The sequence below is a fragment of the Ruditapes philippinarum genome, unplaced genomic scaffold (genome assembly GCF_026571515.1).
Source record: "Ruditapes philippinarum isolate M1 unplaced genomic scaffold, ASM2657151v2 ctg1278_1_1_1_1, whole genome shotgun sequence".
NCBI classification, from domain to species: domain Eukaryota; kingdom Metazoa; phylum Mollusca; class Bivalvia; order Venerida; family Veneridae; genus Ruditapes; species Ruditapes philippinarum.
This window is the reverse complement of record NW_026867073.1, coordinates 256,524-271,667: the sequence shown is the minus strand read 5'-3', so window position 1 is coordinate 271,667 and position 15,144 is coordinate 256,524. Positions and strand designations below refer to the sequence as shown.

General features: G+C 31.9%; 1 protein-coding gene across 1 annotated transcript; it reads right to left on the bottom strand.

The window, feature by feature from the left end:
- Positions 1 to 548: 548 nt before the first annotated feature.
- On the bottom strand, positions 549 to 14,804 carry LOC132734741 (uncharacterized). Its single transcript, XM_060721586.1, has 7 exons — positions 14,750 to 14,804; positions 11,406 to 11,601; positions 10,816 to 11,004; positions 10,281 to 10,349; positions 9,120 to 9,245; positions 5,552 to 5,647; positions 549 to 1,108 (listed from the first exon to the last, which is right to left on the bottom strand). Exons 2-7 carry the CDS (start codon positions 11,590 to 11,592, stop codon positions 549 to 551), a joined length of 1,227 nt encoding a protein of 408 aa, XP_060577569.1. The 5' UTR covers positions 11,593 to 11,601; positions 14,750 to 14,804.
- Positions 14,805 to 15,144: the final 340 nt, after the last annotated feature.

Below are 15,144 nucleotides of genomic sequence, written 5' to 3'. Positions count from 1 at the left end.
TGACTTCACTTGATCTTCTATATTTGTTGACATATACGAGGCCATATCGACGGCGTTTCGTTTGCCAGTCTTGCTAAATGTATTCAATATTCGGAAATTGCAGCCTGGGTTAATTTTCAAAAAAATATTCTCAAAATCATTGACTACCTGTATTGTTTCTTGTAAAGCGGGGTTTGTAATAATTAACATTACTGACGAAAATTTTAGGAGCACATTATTAACATTTTTACCCCTTTTCAGAGTTTCAATATCAACTATTAAGGCGAGAGTGTCCACAAAGGTTGAAATAAATGTTATAATTTCTGCATCAAAATCTTGTTTTAAGTCACCTCTTAAGTTCAAAAATGTCATTGCCTCTTTAAATCTACCCTTTTGATTCCCAATTAATGGCAACCAAAACATTTCAACCTGTCCATTACTTAACTTTCTTTCTGTCATTCCAGAACGACAGTCAAGATTGAAGAAGGTTTTGCATCCATGATCCGAAAGGATACTATTCATTAATATGGATTTTGAAAAGTGGGGTCGACCCAACCTCCCAAAAGCTATCATTTTTTTGGAAGCTCAAGAATATCAATTTCTTTACATTGACCTTCACTGTCTCTATCATTCGTTTGCTTATTTTCTATTGCTAAAGATCGCAACGGCCAAACTGATAGTACTGACACTTGTTTTTCTTTAGTTTCCCAATACTTATACAAAAATGGTACAGCGAGTTTACAAAGATACAGTTTTTGTACAAGGACTTGTTTCAAAAAAGGATCACAACATTGAAAAATGATATAAAATACATCTAATGGGCTTATGTCTTGTTTATCGTCAGGTATGGTAGACGAAGAGCTCAACGTATTTTCTAAATAAATCCCGTTATTAAAATCGTGTTCTATTGTTACTGATACATCCCTAACATCACTTTGCGAACTAATTAATCGTTTAAGAACTAACCATGGAATGTCAGTGAAACAAATACTTCCATTTTCTTTCTCATTCCATTCTATGTCATCTACGACAACAATGTCTCTGATCGATATTGTACCTGGGTATCTGTGTATCAACCCAAGTGTTTCCAGCATTTGCCAAAATATCTCTTTGTTAGACCCGAAGGTGTCTGTAAAATATAAAACCATTCATTAATTTTGCGTATTTGTAAGTTCATGTTTTACAAAATTGAACTATGTTTGGTAATTTATATTCTAATTTTGCCTGCAAATTGTACCATTAGCTAGGAACAATCATGTCCCTCTTTTAACTTACAGAAGGTACAGAATGTTGCTATGTACCAACTATGATTACAATCACTCATTCCAAACACTAGTTATCATCCGAAAATCATTAAGTAGACAAACCGACGGGGAGGACGTACTGACACATCGACCGACACGCTGACTCTTTTTACCGCCATAAAAGACTACGGGCCAATTTTGGCTTAGGGCTACAGTTTAATGATTTAATGTGAACGTTGATCATGACAAACACAGTACGGATTATAGTTTTTAGCTCACCTGTCACTCAGTGACAGGGTGAGCTTTTGTGATCGCTTTTCGTCCGGCGTCCGTCCGTCCGTCCGTCGTCCGTCCGTCGTCCGTAAACTTTTACTTTAAATGACATCTCCTCATAAACCACTGAGCCAATTTCATCCAAACTTCACAGGAATGTTCCTTTGGTGGTCACCTTTAAAAATTGTTCAAAGAATTTAATTCCATGCAGAACTCTGGTTGCCATGGCAACCAAAAGAAAAAACTTTAAATATCATCTTCTAAAAAACCAAAAGAGCTAGAGCTTAGATATTTGGCATGAAACATCTTCTAGTGAGTGTCTACCAAGTTTGTTCAAATAAAAGCCCTTGGGTCAAAATTGGCCCCGCCCCAGGGGGTCATTGATTTTCCCTATATGTATATAGTAAAAACTTTAAAAATCATTCTTTTAAAGAACCCAAAGAGCTAGAGCTAAGATATTTAGCATGAAACATCTTCTAATGGGTGTCTACCAAGCTTGTTCAAATAAAAGCCCTTGGGTTAAAATTGGCCCCGCCCCAGGGGTCATTGATTTTTCCTATATGCATATAGTAAAAACTTAAAAATCTCCTTTTAAAGAACCCAAAGAGCTAGAGCTAAGATATCTAGCATGAAACATGTTCTAATGGATGTCTACCAAGTTTGTTCAAATAAAAGCCCTTGGGTCAAAATTGGCCCCGCCCCAGGGGGTCATTAATTTTCCCTATATGAATATAGTAAAAACTTAAAAATCTTCTTTTAAAGAACCCAAAGAGCTAGAGCTAAGATATTTAGCATGAAACATGGTCTAATGGATGTCTACCAAGTTTGTTCAAATAAGTGCCCTAGGGTCAAAATTGGCCCCGCCCCGGGGGACATTGATTTTCCTTATATGTGTATATCAAAACTCAAAAATCTTCTTGGAAATAACCCGAAGAGCTAGAGTTTAGATATTAAGCATGAAACATCTCCTAGTAAGTGTCTACAAAGATTGTTCAAATAAAAGCCCTTGGGTCAAAACTGGCCCTGCCCCAGGAGTGTCATTGTTTTTAAATAATAGTATATTGTGTAAAGAAAAAACTTAAAAAATTTTTTTTTTAAAAACCCAACAAGCTAGACCTTAGATGTTTAGCATGAAACATCTTCTAATGGGTGTCTACCAAGTTTATTCAAATAAAAGCCCTGGGGTTTAAACTTGCCCCGCTGTGGGGGGCCTATATACAGGTGAGCGACTTCAGGGCCATCATGGCCCTCTTGTTTCCAAAGTCCGCTCATTCCTGAAATATTTGCCTTTGTGATGCCAACGCGAAAGCAACGACTTCCCGCTCTTCATCGGACAGGGTAATATCCACACTGACGGCTATCGTCACCCGCAAACGCTGCAAAAATAATCACAGCGACATTTCACTCTATCAGGTGACTGATAGTTTGTCTTAATCTACATTGAGATTTTTCATACAGTATGATCCTTGTGATGAACGTAAAACGAACTGTTCGATTTCCGTTTTAAGTCGTTAACATTTATAATAGATTGTTGTTATACTTGGCTAAATGTGCATACAATTACAGAAAACTGTCTGGAAAATTCCTAAAACTGATCGTATTACAAAGACAACAACAGAAAAACAAACAAAAAACACGACACAATTGAAAATAGTATAAACCCGGTTAGATTAAGCCTGTGCATGGAAGGTACTTGAAAATACAATTTGGCTTTCACGTCGCCTCTCTATTGTATCGCAACATGGCTCAGCGATATGTTTGCCGTATAATGACCGTACAAAGTCGCCTTGTACATACAATCAAGGCTGTTATATTTCCAATCCTAATAGTAAGTTCAGCACAACATTATAATTTTACTTATGGTACTTAAAGTTATTTCTATTTGGCTTTTTTTTTCTAGTTTTCGGGTGTTTCCAGTAACCGTTTAATCACCTGAAGGATATGTGACCTGTTTTTGATATTTATGCTTCTGTTCCCCTTGAACAACTTTTAAAATTTCATTTTATTAAGTCCTGTCCATAGTTTTCTTATTAAGGGCACACACATTTTTTTTAATTGGGGACCATTATCATTCCTTGCGGTCTGGAGGAGCACGTGACCTGTTTTTGGTACATGGAGGAGCATGTGATCTGTAAACGGTACACGATTGGTTAATTGACCTTTTCGAAAACCTTGTCGGTACGTTACGGAATTACCTCTAGGGAATTAGTCAGAATTACACCTAATTAAGAACCAAAAACTATTACGTGATATTTCTAATTTTCTATAATTATTTTACCGTTTAAGGTGGAAAAACTTGAATGATGTATTTTAAAATTATCATTGTGTCTTTAATATATGTATCTCAAATTTTACAAACAATAAATTGTTCATACTGAAAATGTACAAAATTAAAATATTCGTAGTGGCATCTGCCATAACAAATAGAGATATTTTCTGCGTAAACTTGTGTGTTTACTTTATTATTTTTTTTGCTTGGAATTATTCAATGACCAAATTGTAGAAATATAATTTGAAAGATGCTTGATACATCGTTCAGCAAATAGGACAAATTATAATAATATGCATTATTTATTATTAATAATTAAACACTAACTATAAAGTTAGGAAAAATTATAATAAAATGCATTATTTATTATTAATAATTAAGCACTAATTATAAAGTATTAAACATTTTAAAATTATGTGCTCATCAAGGGCATGTATTTCAATGAGAAAATAATAATTTAGAAAAAAAAACAACTTCAAAGTCCCTGAAAATTGTTAGTCAATATATACTTTAAAGCACAACGTATATTGACGCCACCACAATCATTACGTTTTGCTCGCTATTTACTTTTTTCAAAACAGTTCTAGAAGAATAACTTACGTATCAATATTGTATTTTATTGCGTTAATATTTTCCTTTCACTAGATGTTAGGAATGGTAGCAAACTTTACAGCGTTGAATTGTTATTTCGAAACACCGCGATACTTATAAAAGATGTGTACGTCAAATAGGATGGAAATTACCCATACAATTGCATAATAGTCAACAAAATTTGTCCAAAGACGTCTATTGAACATAAAACATAAAATTCAAACAAAGGGAACAGAATGAAAATTAATAAAAAACAGACAATTTATTAATAAAAAGAAGCAATTCCGCCGCCCATAGGGTATGCTTTGACGTCAAATTAACGCTCTTTATTTGCAAATAATGCCAATGTTGTAGATCTTATTTATCTACATGTTTGCATACCGTAAATCATCAAGATCTGAGGTTTCGGTCTAACTTAAATTACTAGTTAAAGCTGGAATCAACTACACTTTCCATTAATCATTCTGTAAGGATTTGTCAAAATCTTACAGATCGTTAAAGTTTTTTTTGCTTAGAAATAATATTGGTTTCAGCGGTGTTTATCGGTTATGTAACATCTGTTTGGAGTTTTGATCCTTAGAAATTGACCACGAAGGCAGTAAGCCATATTGAGCTGTTTTTCATCACACCCTACAGTAACTTAGTAGTTTCAACAATGTCAACCTACGAAGCAGACTGTATTTTATTGTGTTTAAATAAGTGCTGAATTATTAATTCTTCAAACCACACCCATATCAGTTTAAAATGACGTCATTCTGGCACCTTTTTGAATATATTGCATATAGAATGCCGTCCTTAAGCTGCTTACGAATTTGCGTCGACTTTTGTAATAAAACTTTATCAATGGACACGGTTACAACATGTGACTAGTGCATGTGAGGTTTAATCTAAACATCACATGTAAATAAAACATAATAAGAACAAATATCAATACAAATCATTAATTTTGTTGCCTTTCAAAGGCGTTGTAATTCACTGATGTACTATCGGGAGAAAATAAATAGATGTATATATAAACTAACTCAAAAGAAGTGCACGGTTCGAAGATGAGCAATACTTCAAAGAATGCATTTGAAATTGAATACAGTATATCTAGCACCTTATCACATACACAAACATGCATAAGTCAAACATCATTCATATATCAATATTCAGCTTGTCAGTATTGACCTAAACAAATATCGTTTTAGTTTACCTTGTACACCAGATATTGCTGTAGACTTGAAGAAGTCAAAACGTTTTCTAAGACCTTTTGTAATTGTACGTCCAATATATGACACCACTCTAGTTACTAAAACAAACAAAACAGTCCTTTATAAATTTTTGTTCATCATTTTCTTCATGTATCGGCACAAGGATTGAGAAATATCAAGGGTCGAGTACGCGCATATTTTCTCGTGAGATATTTATACAATATAGGAAAACAATGAGTACATAGGTCCACATAATAAGTCCATAATGACAATACCATAGTGCTCCCTACATCTTAGATATACTCAATCCGCAGTCAAACCAGAATCGTTATTTTTTCTTACTTTATTCTGCTGCCTAAACTATCGAAAAGACAAACGTTTGGCTGTATAAAGATATATGATAAAGATTTTGCTAATATATATATACACATTTTAGTCACACATATGAATGCAATAACTAAAGCAGTGTAACATTTATTGCATTTTAGCTCAGTATAAACAGAAACTTTCGGATCATTGAGTCCAGCACTTAAATATTGAGAAATGAGTACCGCTCAAGCCTGTGCTAGGGGACGCGATGGAATGTTGCACTTTATCATTTTTCCTCAAGTTCAGGCTCAATCAATCCGAGTCTGCAATTTTTATGTGATTTTGCTTTCTTAATGCTTCCGAGGGATCACTTTTTTACCAGATATTTGATTGAAATGCCATCGACGTCTAACAAATCAATTGTCTTACATCTACAGACCAAAGAAACCATTTTGGCAATATGCCATTTAGAAGGTGTATGGCGTGTACTGCCGGTTAAACTTAAAGCTATAACTGTTCAAATTGACGAAATGAGCAAAATATTTTTTAAATAAAATCAAATTAACGAGTCCTATTATATCAGTTTTTCATTGGAAATTCGAACCCCGTTATACCAGTAATACATGTCACTCCCCATTAAAAAAGCGCATTATAATTATGCAGTCCTTTTTTCTGCTGAAGGGCAGTAGGAGTCCATCTTCAAATGCAAAGAGTCAACATATTTTGAACGTCATTTTATAGTAATCGGGCCATTAGGCGAGACCGGCTTCAATATTGTATGACTAAAAGATCCTGTAACACATTTTTTTTCATGATTTTATTTCATAAATATGATGCTCAAATTAAGATCTTTCAATATTGTGGTTCAAATAAGCATCATTTATAAAGATATTACCCAAGTCAAATTGTCCAATAAGAAATGAATGCATGTAATTTATTGATTAAATGTGCACAACTATTTGCAGTACACATTTTACATATTTTTCGATGTTTGAAAATTGTTTTATTTGCATAATTATATACATATATAACTTTTTGCAAGTGCAAAATACACACAGTAACAATACCAATCACAAAACATACAGGATCTTTAAACATTTAATCCACAAAACCTATCAACAAATCTGATATGTAGCCATTGATATTGTTAGGCAATATTGACCTTAGACATTTAAATATTCAAGGAGCTTTTGTCTTTAATTATCGTATTCCAAAGGAAATCTTGCAGATTTTAAAGCATAACATAACGGTATACATGGTTAACATATTATATTACAAAACACATAACAAACTTGAACGATAAGGAGTCAAGATTTTAAGTTTTGATTTGAAAGTGGTGGGTTCGAATCCTAATGAAATATTATTTTTATGCCCTCCGGCATACAGTTACTTAACCGTCTGTCTGATATTCTGTCTGTATGTCCGTATGTCCGTACGAGGTTAATCTAGAACGGCAATTTGGAGTTTTCTTAAGTTCTACCTGTACCAATGGCTTTATAGCTTACACACTTACTAATCAATAGAAAGTATATGATCTTGACAAGTTACATAACTATGGCTTCCATATTTACCAAGTTATTGCTCTTTTAAGCACTTAAAAATGAATAATGGTTCACCTAAACTGCAATTATACGAATGGCTTTATAATTTCTATATTTTATATCAATATAAAGTTCATGGTATTGCAAGTTAAATATGCTATCCATTTTTCCCGGTTATTACCCTTTTTCAATTTAAATATAGGGCCTTGTCTGAATAACCTGTTCCAGCAAGTTGGATTCATCTCAAATTTCTCCTACTCGCTTAATTTATTTAATGATATCTTTCACATTTAGTAGGTGCATTCCGTTAATGTTCCTATAATTTATTGGTTAAGTTAGGGGTCTAAGGGTCACGATCAAGGTCACCGATGCAAAAAAATAAATTTAAACATGTTTGCTCATACAGCCTTTATTTTTAAATTGATGTCTTTAATGTTTAATACAAACATGTCAAGGAAAGTCCTGGTTCTTTTGGTATAGTAAGGGGTCATTTGGTCACTTGTGCTGAAAATAGATTTTTCACACTTTTGATCATACAGCCTTTATCTATTGAAAGATGTATTTCATATTTGGTAGAATAATAACTTCTTGGTATTCTTCCTTAAGATTGAGGTAGGGATCAGTTGGTCAAGGTCACGTGTGCTAAAATAGATTTTTTTACACTTAAGTCTATACAACCTTTATTACTTGACTGATTTAATTAATATTTGGTAGGAAAATAACTTGCTTAAGTAGCCTTCCCTTTGATGGTGTAAGGTATCAGTTTGGTCAAGGTCGCCAGTGCTATAAGTAGATGTTACACTTTTTCCAATCTATTCTTTATTTAATAGGAAAATAATTTGCATGATATTCTTCCTTTGGATTGAGGTAAAGGTCATTTGGTCAATGTCAAGGGTGCCAATTATTGATTTCTACACATTTGCTTGAACAGCCTTTATTTTGGTATTAAATTCATGATGTGCTTCTATTTGAAAGGATGATAACTTGCATCCTTTGGATTCAGTTTGATCAAGGTCACGAATGCTGAAAATATATTTTTTACACTTTTTATATAGCATTTGTGTTATTCTTACCAATATCTCATATTTACAAGGAACATACTGGTCCTTTAAGTTTTGATTGAGTTGGGGGAGACTGAGTTCAAGGTAAAGTCTTGCATTTTAATATATTTGATCAAGTTGAAGTCATAGCAAGGGCTCGCCTGCTTATATTTTTCACAATTACAAAATGCCATGACTCTATCAAGTTATATAACTATGTTTACATATTTTGTCGAGAGTTCGAACTTGCAACTTTACGATTGCTAGCCATTGTACTTACCAGTAGGCTATCAGGTAACAATTATAAATACAAGTTTCGAGAACTATACTAATTATTAAAAATCGGTTGGTAAGTTGTGATAAATTACGGAAAGTAGCTAAAATGTCTACCGAAAGTTAGTCTTAGGTCAAATTGCCCAACAGTAACATATATGTTTTTCACATATAAATGCACCCTGGTGGACGTCATTTAAATTCATATCTTCAATGTATTATATCTATCTTTTAAAATCTACGTTGAAGGTTCTTAATTAAATTAGGTTTAAAACTTCATATGTTACTTGAATATTTTACCATTATATTTTACATACGTATAATATGAAGTAACTAACACCGATATAGAAAAAATATAATGACCATAATGAAAATGAAATGCAACGAGTGATTAGAAAAGAACATACCGGTGCTTGGCCTATTTACATGTTCATAATCGGAACCTAATTCTTCATCGCTGGTTATATCTTCGAAGACTTCGTCAGCATTGTCAATTTGTGAGCTATTATTTTCATCCACAGAAGATTCATCAACTGAAATTTTCAATCTGCATTTTACTCTTACTATACGTATTAATGGACACAAACAGGTTATGTTATGTTATGAACTCATGCTCAGCAAGAAGAAATAGGAGGAACTAATGAAATAACTTTCTGTAAGAAAAAAAAAGAGATAATAATATGTACACATTGTCTATATACTTGAGTTGCAACGGATCTTATACAGTATCGTTATGCATTCTAATTGTATTGTTTTGTAAAAATTTGAAAAAAGGGATACTGCTTCGTTTTATCTTACATAACGGAATCGAAAATTTCTTTCAAAGACTTTTATTATATCATTTGATGTAATTGTTTTACCAATAACTTGTGTACCAACTTTCAGATAATTCACTCATTCCGTTTTCTCAGAATAATCGTTTTGATTGGGCAATATTTCATAGAAATGAAATATAGTGTAACTTCTGAAAACCGAACTGTGGGACTCGCCAAAAAGTTTGGAATGTGGAGGTTTCCGGAATTCAGATGTTCGGAATTATCTAAACACGTAGGAACATTGGACATTGATAAATGTTTTAGCAGACATGTTGAAAATTTTATGAAGCTGATTGAATTCATACAATGACAAATTATTAGAAGTTTTAAAAAGTTAAAAACTCTACAAAATTCCAATATCACTAATAACTGAATTTGTTGTTACAATAGCATAATGTTAAATCAAATTATAATTTATCATTTAGTGGAAAATGTTCGAAGTAAGAAGTTATCGGATTTTAGAAGTTCCAGAACAGTACATGTTAACGCTTTAATTGAAAACGGACTCACAAAATATCGGTTTTTATTCAATTATGGGTACATTTGTCTATTTGTATGTTAAATGCTAAGGATGATCTACTACAGTTTTTTTTTTTCAAATTTCATAGTATGTGCTTTTGGACATGAGTGGATTAATACCAAAGAGAAAGTCCGTGACTTGCAACATAATGACTAAAGTACGGATGTAACATATTTTTCAGTGTCGAATAAAAATGACTTGTATTTAATTAGTATTTGACAATAACAACTCACAGTATATTTCGATAGATACGTCTTTATCATCTATCTTAATTGTTTTTTCCTTCAACACTAATTGTAAAGCTGTAAAAAAGAAAACAAATCTAAGCATAATATAATTCTATTGTTAAATGTTGTGACTAAACCTTTTCCTTATCTTTGTTTTCATTTTTAATTCAAAATTCATTTCCTCTCCCAAAGAACAACTACCTTTTGATATATTTTCATTATGTGACACAACCGGATATCTTAAAGTATATTACTTATGTGTTCACGGAAATGAATGACGTTATATACTGTTTTTATGTAGACATAATAAACAAAATAGACTAGTCTACAGAAAACAAAAACAAGACCTTGCGATGTGATGTTAAGTTGCGATATAAAACAAGACCTATTCGGTCATCTGTCTTATTGTCATGAGATATCTGCTCTTAAATGCAATTGTGCGCCTTTGTCAAGGGTAATTTTGCAGACAAAAATTTGTGTATTAAGTAAACACCGATATAAAGCACGCGATTTGTGTAATGTTAAAAATGTAATTACCTACTTTCCGCCTCATCAAACTCAACAAGTGCGGATAAGTCATTCTCATCAATATGTACTCTTAAAACATTTCCATCCCGTGGTTGTGTCAAATTTTTAAAAAAGCTTAGCAAAGAATCTTCTCTAGTGCCTTTTGGTAAGCCGCAAACTTTAAGGATTGTAGTATGTGCAGGCGTCCGTTTAGACGTTGACTCTATAATAAAATTGTTTACATTAAATATGATTTACATTACACAACTCTACGTATCTCATTTTTGAAGAAACCTTATCAATTTAATGTACTTTTCTGAAAAAAAAAACAACAAATTATTATTGTTGAAATACTTTACAACATTTAAAGTTAGCATGTTACATAGTGGCAATTACATAAAATAAAATATTCATTGAACACAATAGACTGACAAGTTACACCATCTCTCAATTAAAACATGTCCATCGTAAGCATATTGTTTAATTACTATTGTCGTATGGTCTTGCGACAATTACATTTTTATAGATAAAGTAAATATTATAAGGAAACGTTATATTAAGCTGCGCGGACCTGTTATGAGCCATAGCATGATTGCATTTGCTTATTATGGTTGCTATATTTACCTGAAATCGGTCCAGGATTTTGCTCAATACCGGCCAAGAGCAACAAAATACCTATGAATACAACTGCTCCAATAGTCTTTAATCCTCGGGTAAATTCGGCTATATATATGGTAGTCAAAACATCAGTACCAAGGTTTCGATTGAAACAACCAATTCTTCCACGATAAGTTTGAATATCGACACCCATGATGATAATCTAAAAAAGGGTCAAATCATATTTATAAAATACATATTTTAACGAAGTAAAGCATAATTGGTTTATGTTCTTTAAAAATGTCAAATATAAAAAGTTTTATTCATAAGTGACATAAAACCGTCGTTCTCTTTGAATGCATATATTTGTATTCCCTTGAACATATTTATAATATTCATTTCACATAATAATTTTGAAAGACTGCAGTTTCATGTAATATATCTATAGCTTAAATAATAAGGAGTGGCACCCTAAAAAGTATTATTGGGTAAATATTGACGAAATGAAGATATACATATATACACAGAAAACGTATTTATAATTGTTTTCAACTATTTTTTTTATAAAGAAATGTAAATATGATAGAATAGTAACAACCGCTTGACAAAGGTTTCCTTTACGATAATTTGGTATGTAGTAATCAAACCTATGTTTGATTTTATTGACTGTTGGATGAAGTTTTTGATTAGATTTAGAAGTTTGTAACAATATAGCTGTATATGTAAGCCTTGACTATATTTGATGAAAATGTAAACCTTTATAATATTTGTAACTTGATGTAGTGTATAACAAATTTACAATATAAAAAAATACCTAGTCTATGTGCACGTATCAAAAGCGAATAAAGATTCTAGAACATAACACCATTTTCAATTATATACGAGTATTTAACAATTTTCACAGTCTAGCTATACATATCAGAGCTAATGCCGGCGAAATATCCAAAACACATAACATGTGTATTTTTAGATAAATGTATACAGCTTATTCAGCTCAAGTTGACAACGCAAGAAGATCATTATATCAATTAAGTGTTATTTAATTCTGAAACTGACTGATCAAGTTCAATATTCAAAATACATGTATAACTCTAAATAATTGAGTGAGTATTTGACACAGTGGTCTTAAGCGTTCCTAATTTAGCGGGTGGTCACGAGTTCGAATTCCTATCATCATGGATTTGTTTACATATATTCAGAACAACGTGTTCCTGTTGCTTACTTTAATGTAATTTTATCAAAATCATACAATAATGTAAAAATAATTATCAATCATCATAGAAAAATGATTTCAATTCAAAATTTGAAAAAAGTTGTTTTTGATTTTTTTCTTATGCGGTCTTGAGAATAAACAGATCTATCGATATTTTAAGGCTTTTGATATAGATCTACTTTTTGTTTAATTCGAAAAAAAATGAAAGCAGAAAACAAGCAAAAGTTATAATTCGGGGAAACTTCTTTATTCTTTAAAATTTCTTATTCGTCAATAAATCGGCTATTTTCTAGCTGGCCTCGTTGAATTGTGAAACTCGCGTACCAATTTCAATCGGCGACCAACGACATACAGTTAGTTAAGTTTAGTTTATACTTATACTTAGTTCTATTGCGTTAGAAGCTATAATCTTTTTGGAACAACATCGAATATATTCCTAGAACCAACCGATTCTAAGCTACGAATTTAATGTTTTTTGTTCTCACCCCTGACCGGGCCTAAACCCAGGTGACCAGTAAATCTTAGATGAATGCATTAAATGATGAACATACATTTTTCAGCTTTGTCTGCTGGTTTCAAAAACAAATTTGTAGTTAAAAGCTAAAATTTCAATTCTCAGAGATCATCAAATAAATCTAGGTTAAGAGACCATATCAAATATTATCTGCATTCTTGTTATCATAATACAGGATACAATTCAAGACAGTGACAGATCATTTAGATTGTCGTTTAATGTTAACCTTTATGCGTTTATATATCTATGATATTCCGATTAACGTACCCGAAATTTAAGAAAACAGAAAAAATAGAACCTTTGAAAAAATTGACTACTTTTTTAATTGACAAATATTATTATTCAAGCCCCGTAAAAGAGGCTTGTAAATGTTAAAAATTCTACACACAAAAAACCGTTTTTTATCTTCAACCTGTCAGTTTTTTACGAAAATACTTTCTTAACATGTTCTGTAATAGGGAACGCAGCTTCCCCGACATAGTCTATTCATTCTTTTAATAATCAAATTAGACATACTCGGTACGCACTTCATAGATTTTATGAGATTTCTGTTACTCAAGGCTGAGCAAAGTATATCTTTTAAGCTATTTAAACTTACAAATTAAGCTATAAAGGTGTAGTGTACTATTTTCATTTCCCTCAAACGTGCGGATTTATCACATAAGAGCATGAAGTAGATAGATAAATAGATATTAATCCTGTACCAGTTGTGCCGTACTTTATTCAAATTATATCAATTCAGACTTTATGATAACAGTATATGTATAAAGTGCACAGTACTAATGTGTGTGGAAAAGTATTTAAAAATATTTGCGAACTCAAATACAGATCTAAAAGAAAAAACAGCAGTTTGCAAGCTTAAACAATTCTTTGATTGCACATAAACATGTTATAAAATTATAGCATTTTTTAATAAAATTTCTTTGAGAAATATAACAAAAATATTCTGCATAAAGGTTTTTAACTTATTCAAAATTTTCAAACTTGCCAGCATGAAATTTGGTGTTACACCTACTAAAATAGGTCAATACAAATTGTTCAGAACATATCACATTATATTCACGAGCTTAAAAGACAAATTATCACTTGTCAATTTTTCTAAGCTTTGTATAATAGTTATTTTACACTTTGCTGATAATATGTGTTACTTTGACATACGATAGAATATATAAAATCTTTTTTTTAATTTACATTTTCCAATATATGAAAGTGTTGTTTATTTGAACGGATTCAGTTGTTCTGCATAATCAAGTATATCATTGCTGCATGCCTTCAGAGTCAAGCTATTTCAAGAAAACTAAACATTAGAAAAGTGTGCCAAGAATTTTAAAAAAAGTGAAAAAATTCAAGATTCAGGTAATTAATAAAATATTGTGTGCGATAAAGGACTACTTTACCTGTATTTCTCACTTAATTTCCACTGCGTGACAAACACAGTGAGTTGAATTTCAGTTGGTAATTAACATGATTATAGGTCCAATTACAATATATTAATATATGTTAAAATGTGCATGACAGTCAGCATTTATCAGGAGGCATGCTGCTTTATTGTAATTAAGCTCATATTGTACAACCCTAACATAATATAAAGTAAATAAAGATAATTTGGAAATAATTATTTATAATTGAAAAATAGACACTTACCTGACACAGCTTCTAACCAATTCAAGATTTAAACACTAGGCGTACTGGATTGATAATGACAAACTAAGCGTTCCGAAGTTATTTGTACGGTCGTTGAAAACTAGATAAAAAGGGGCGGTCAAAATGATACAAATAGTTGTTATAAGTTTTAAGAAGACCATGTGTCATAAGCAACAACCGGACTCTTACGTCCAAGGTCAAGGTCACACTTGGTAATTAAAGGTCAACATTGTCTTTTTGGTGGTACATACAGTGTCCGGTCCGTAACTTTCTTATCCATGAAGGGATTTTGCAAATACTTGACACAAACGTTTACAATAATGACACAATGTGTCATGCAAAAAAAAACCAGTCGCCTACTTCTAAGGTCAAGGTCGCAGTAAGATATCAAAGGT

Excerpts from the sequence above, each read along its gene's own strand:
- LOC132734741 (XM_060721586.1), bottom strand. The coding sequence starts at position 11,592 with ATGGGTGTCGATATTCAAACTTATCGTGGAAGAATTGGTTGTTTCAAT. Across the intron at positions 10,350-10,815 it reads TGAGTTTGATGAGGCGGAAA|CTTTACAATTAGTGTTGAAG; the intron begins GTAGGTAATTAC and ends TCTTTTTTACAG. Across the intron at positions 1,109-5,551 it reads AGCAATATCTGGTGTACAAG|ACACCTTCGGGTCTAACAAA; the intron begins GTAAACTAAAAC and ends TATATTTTACAG.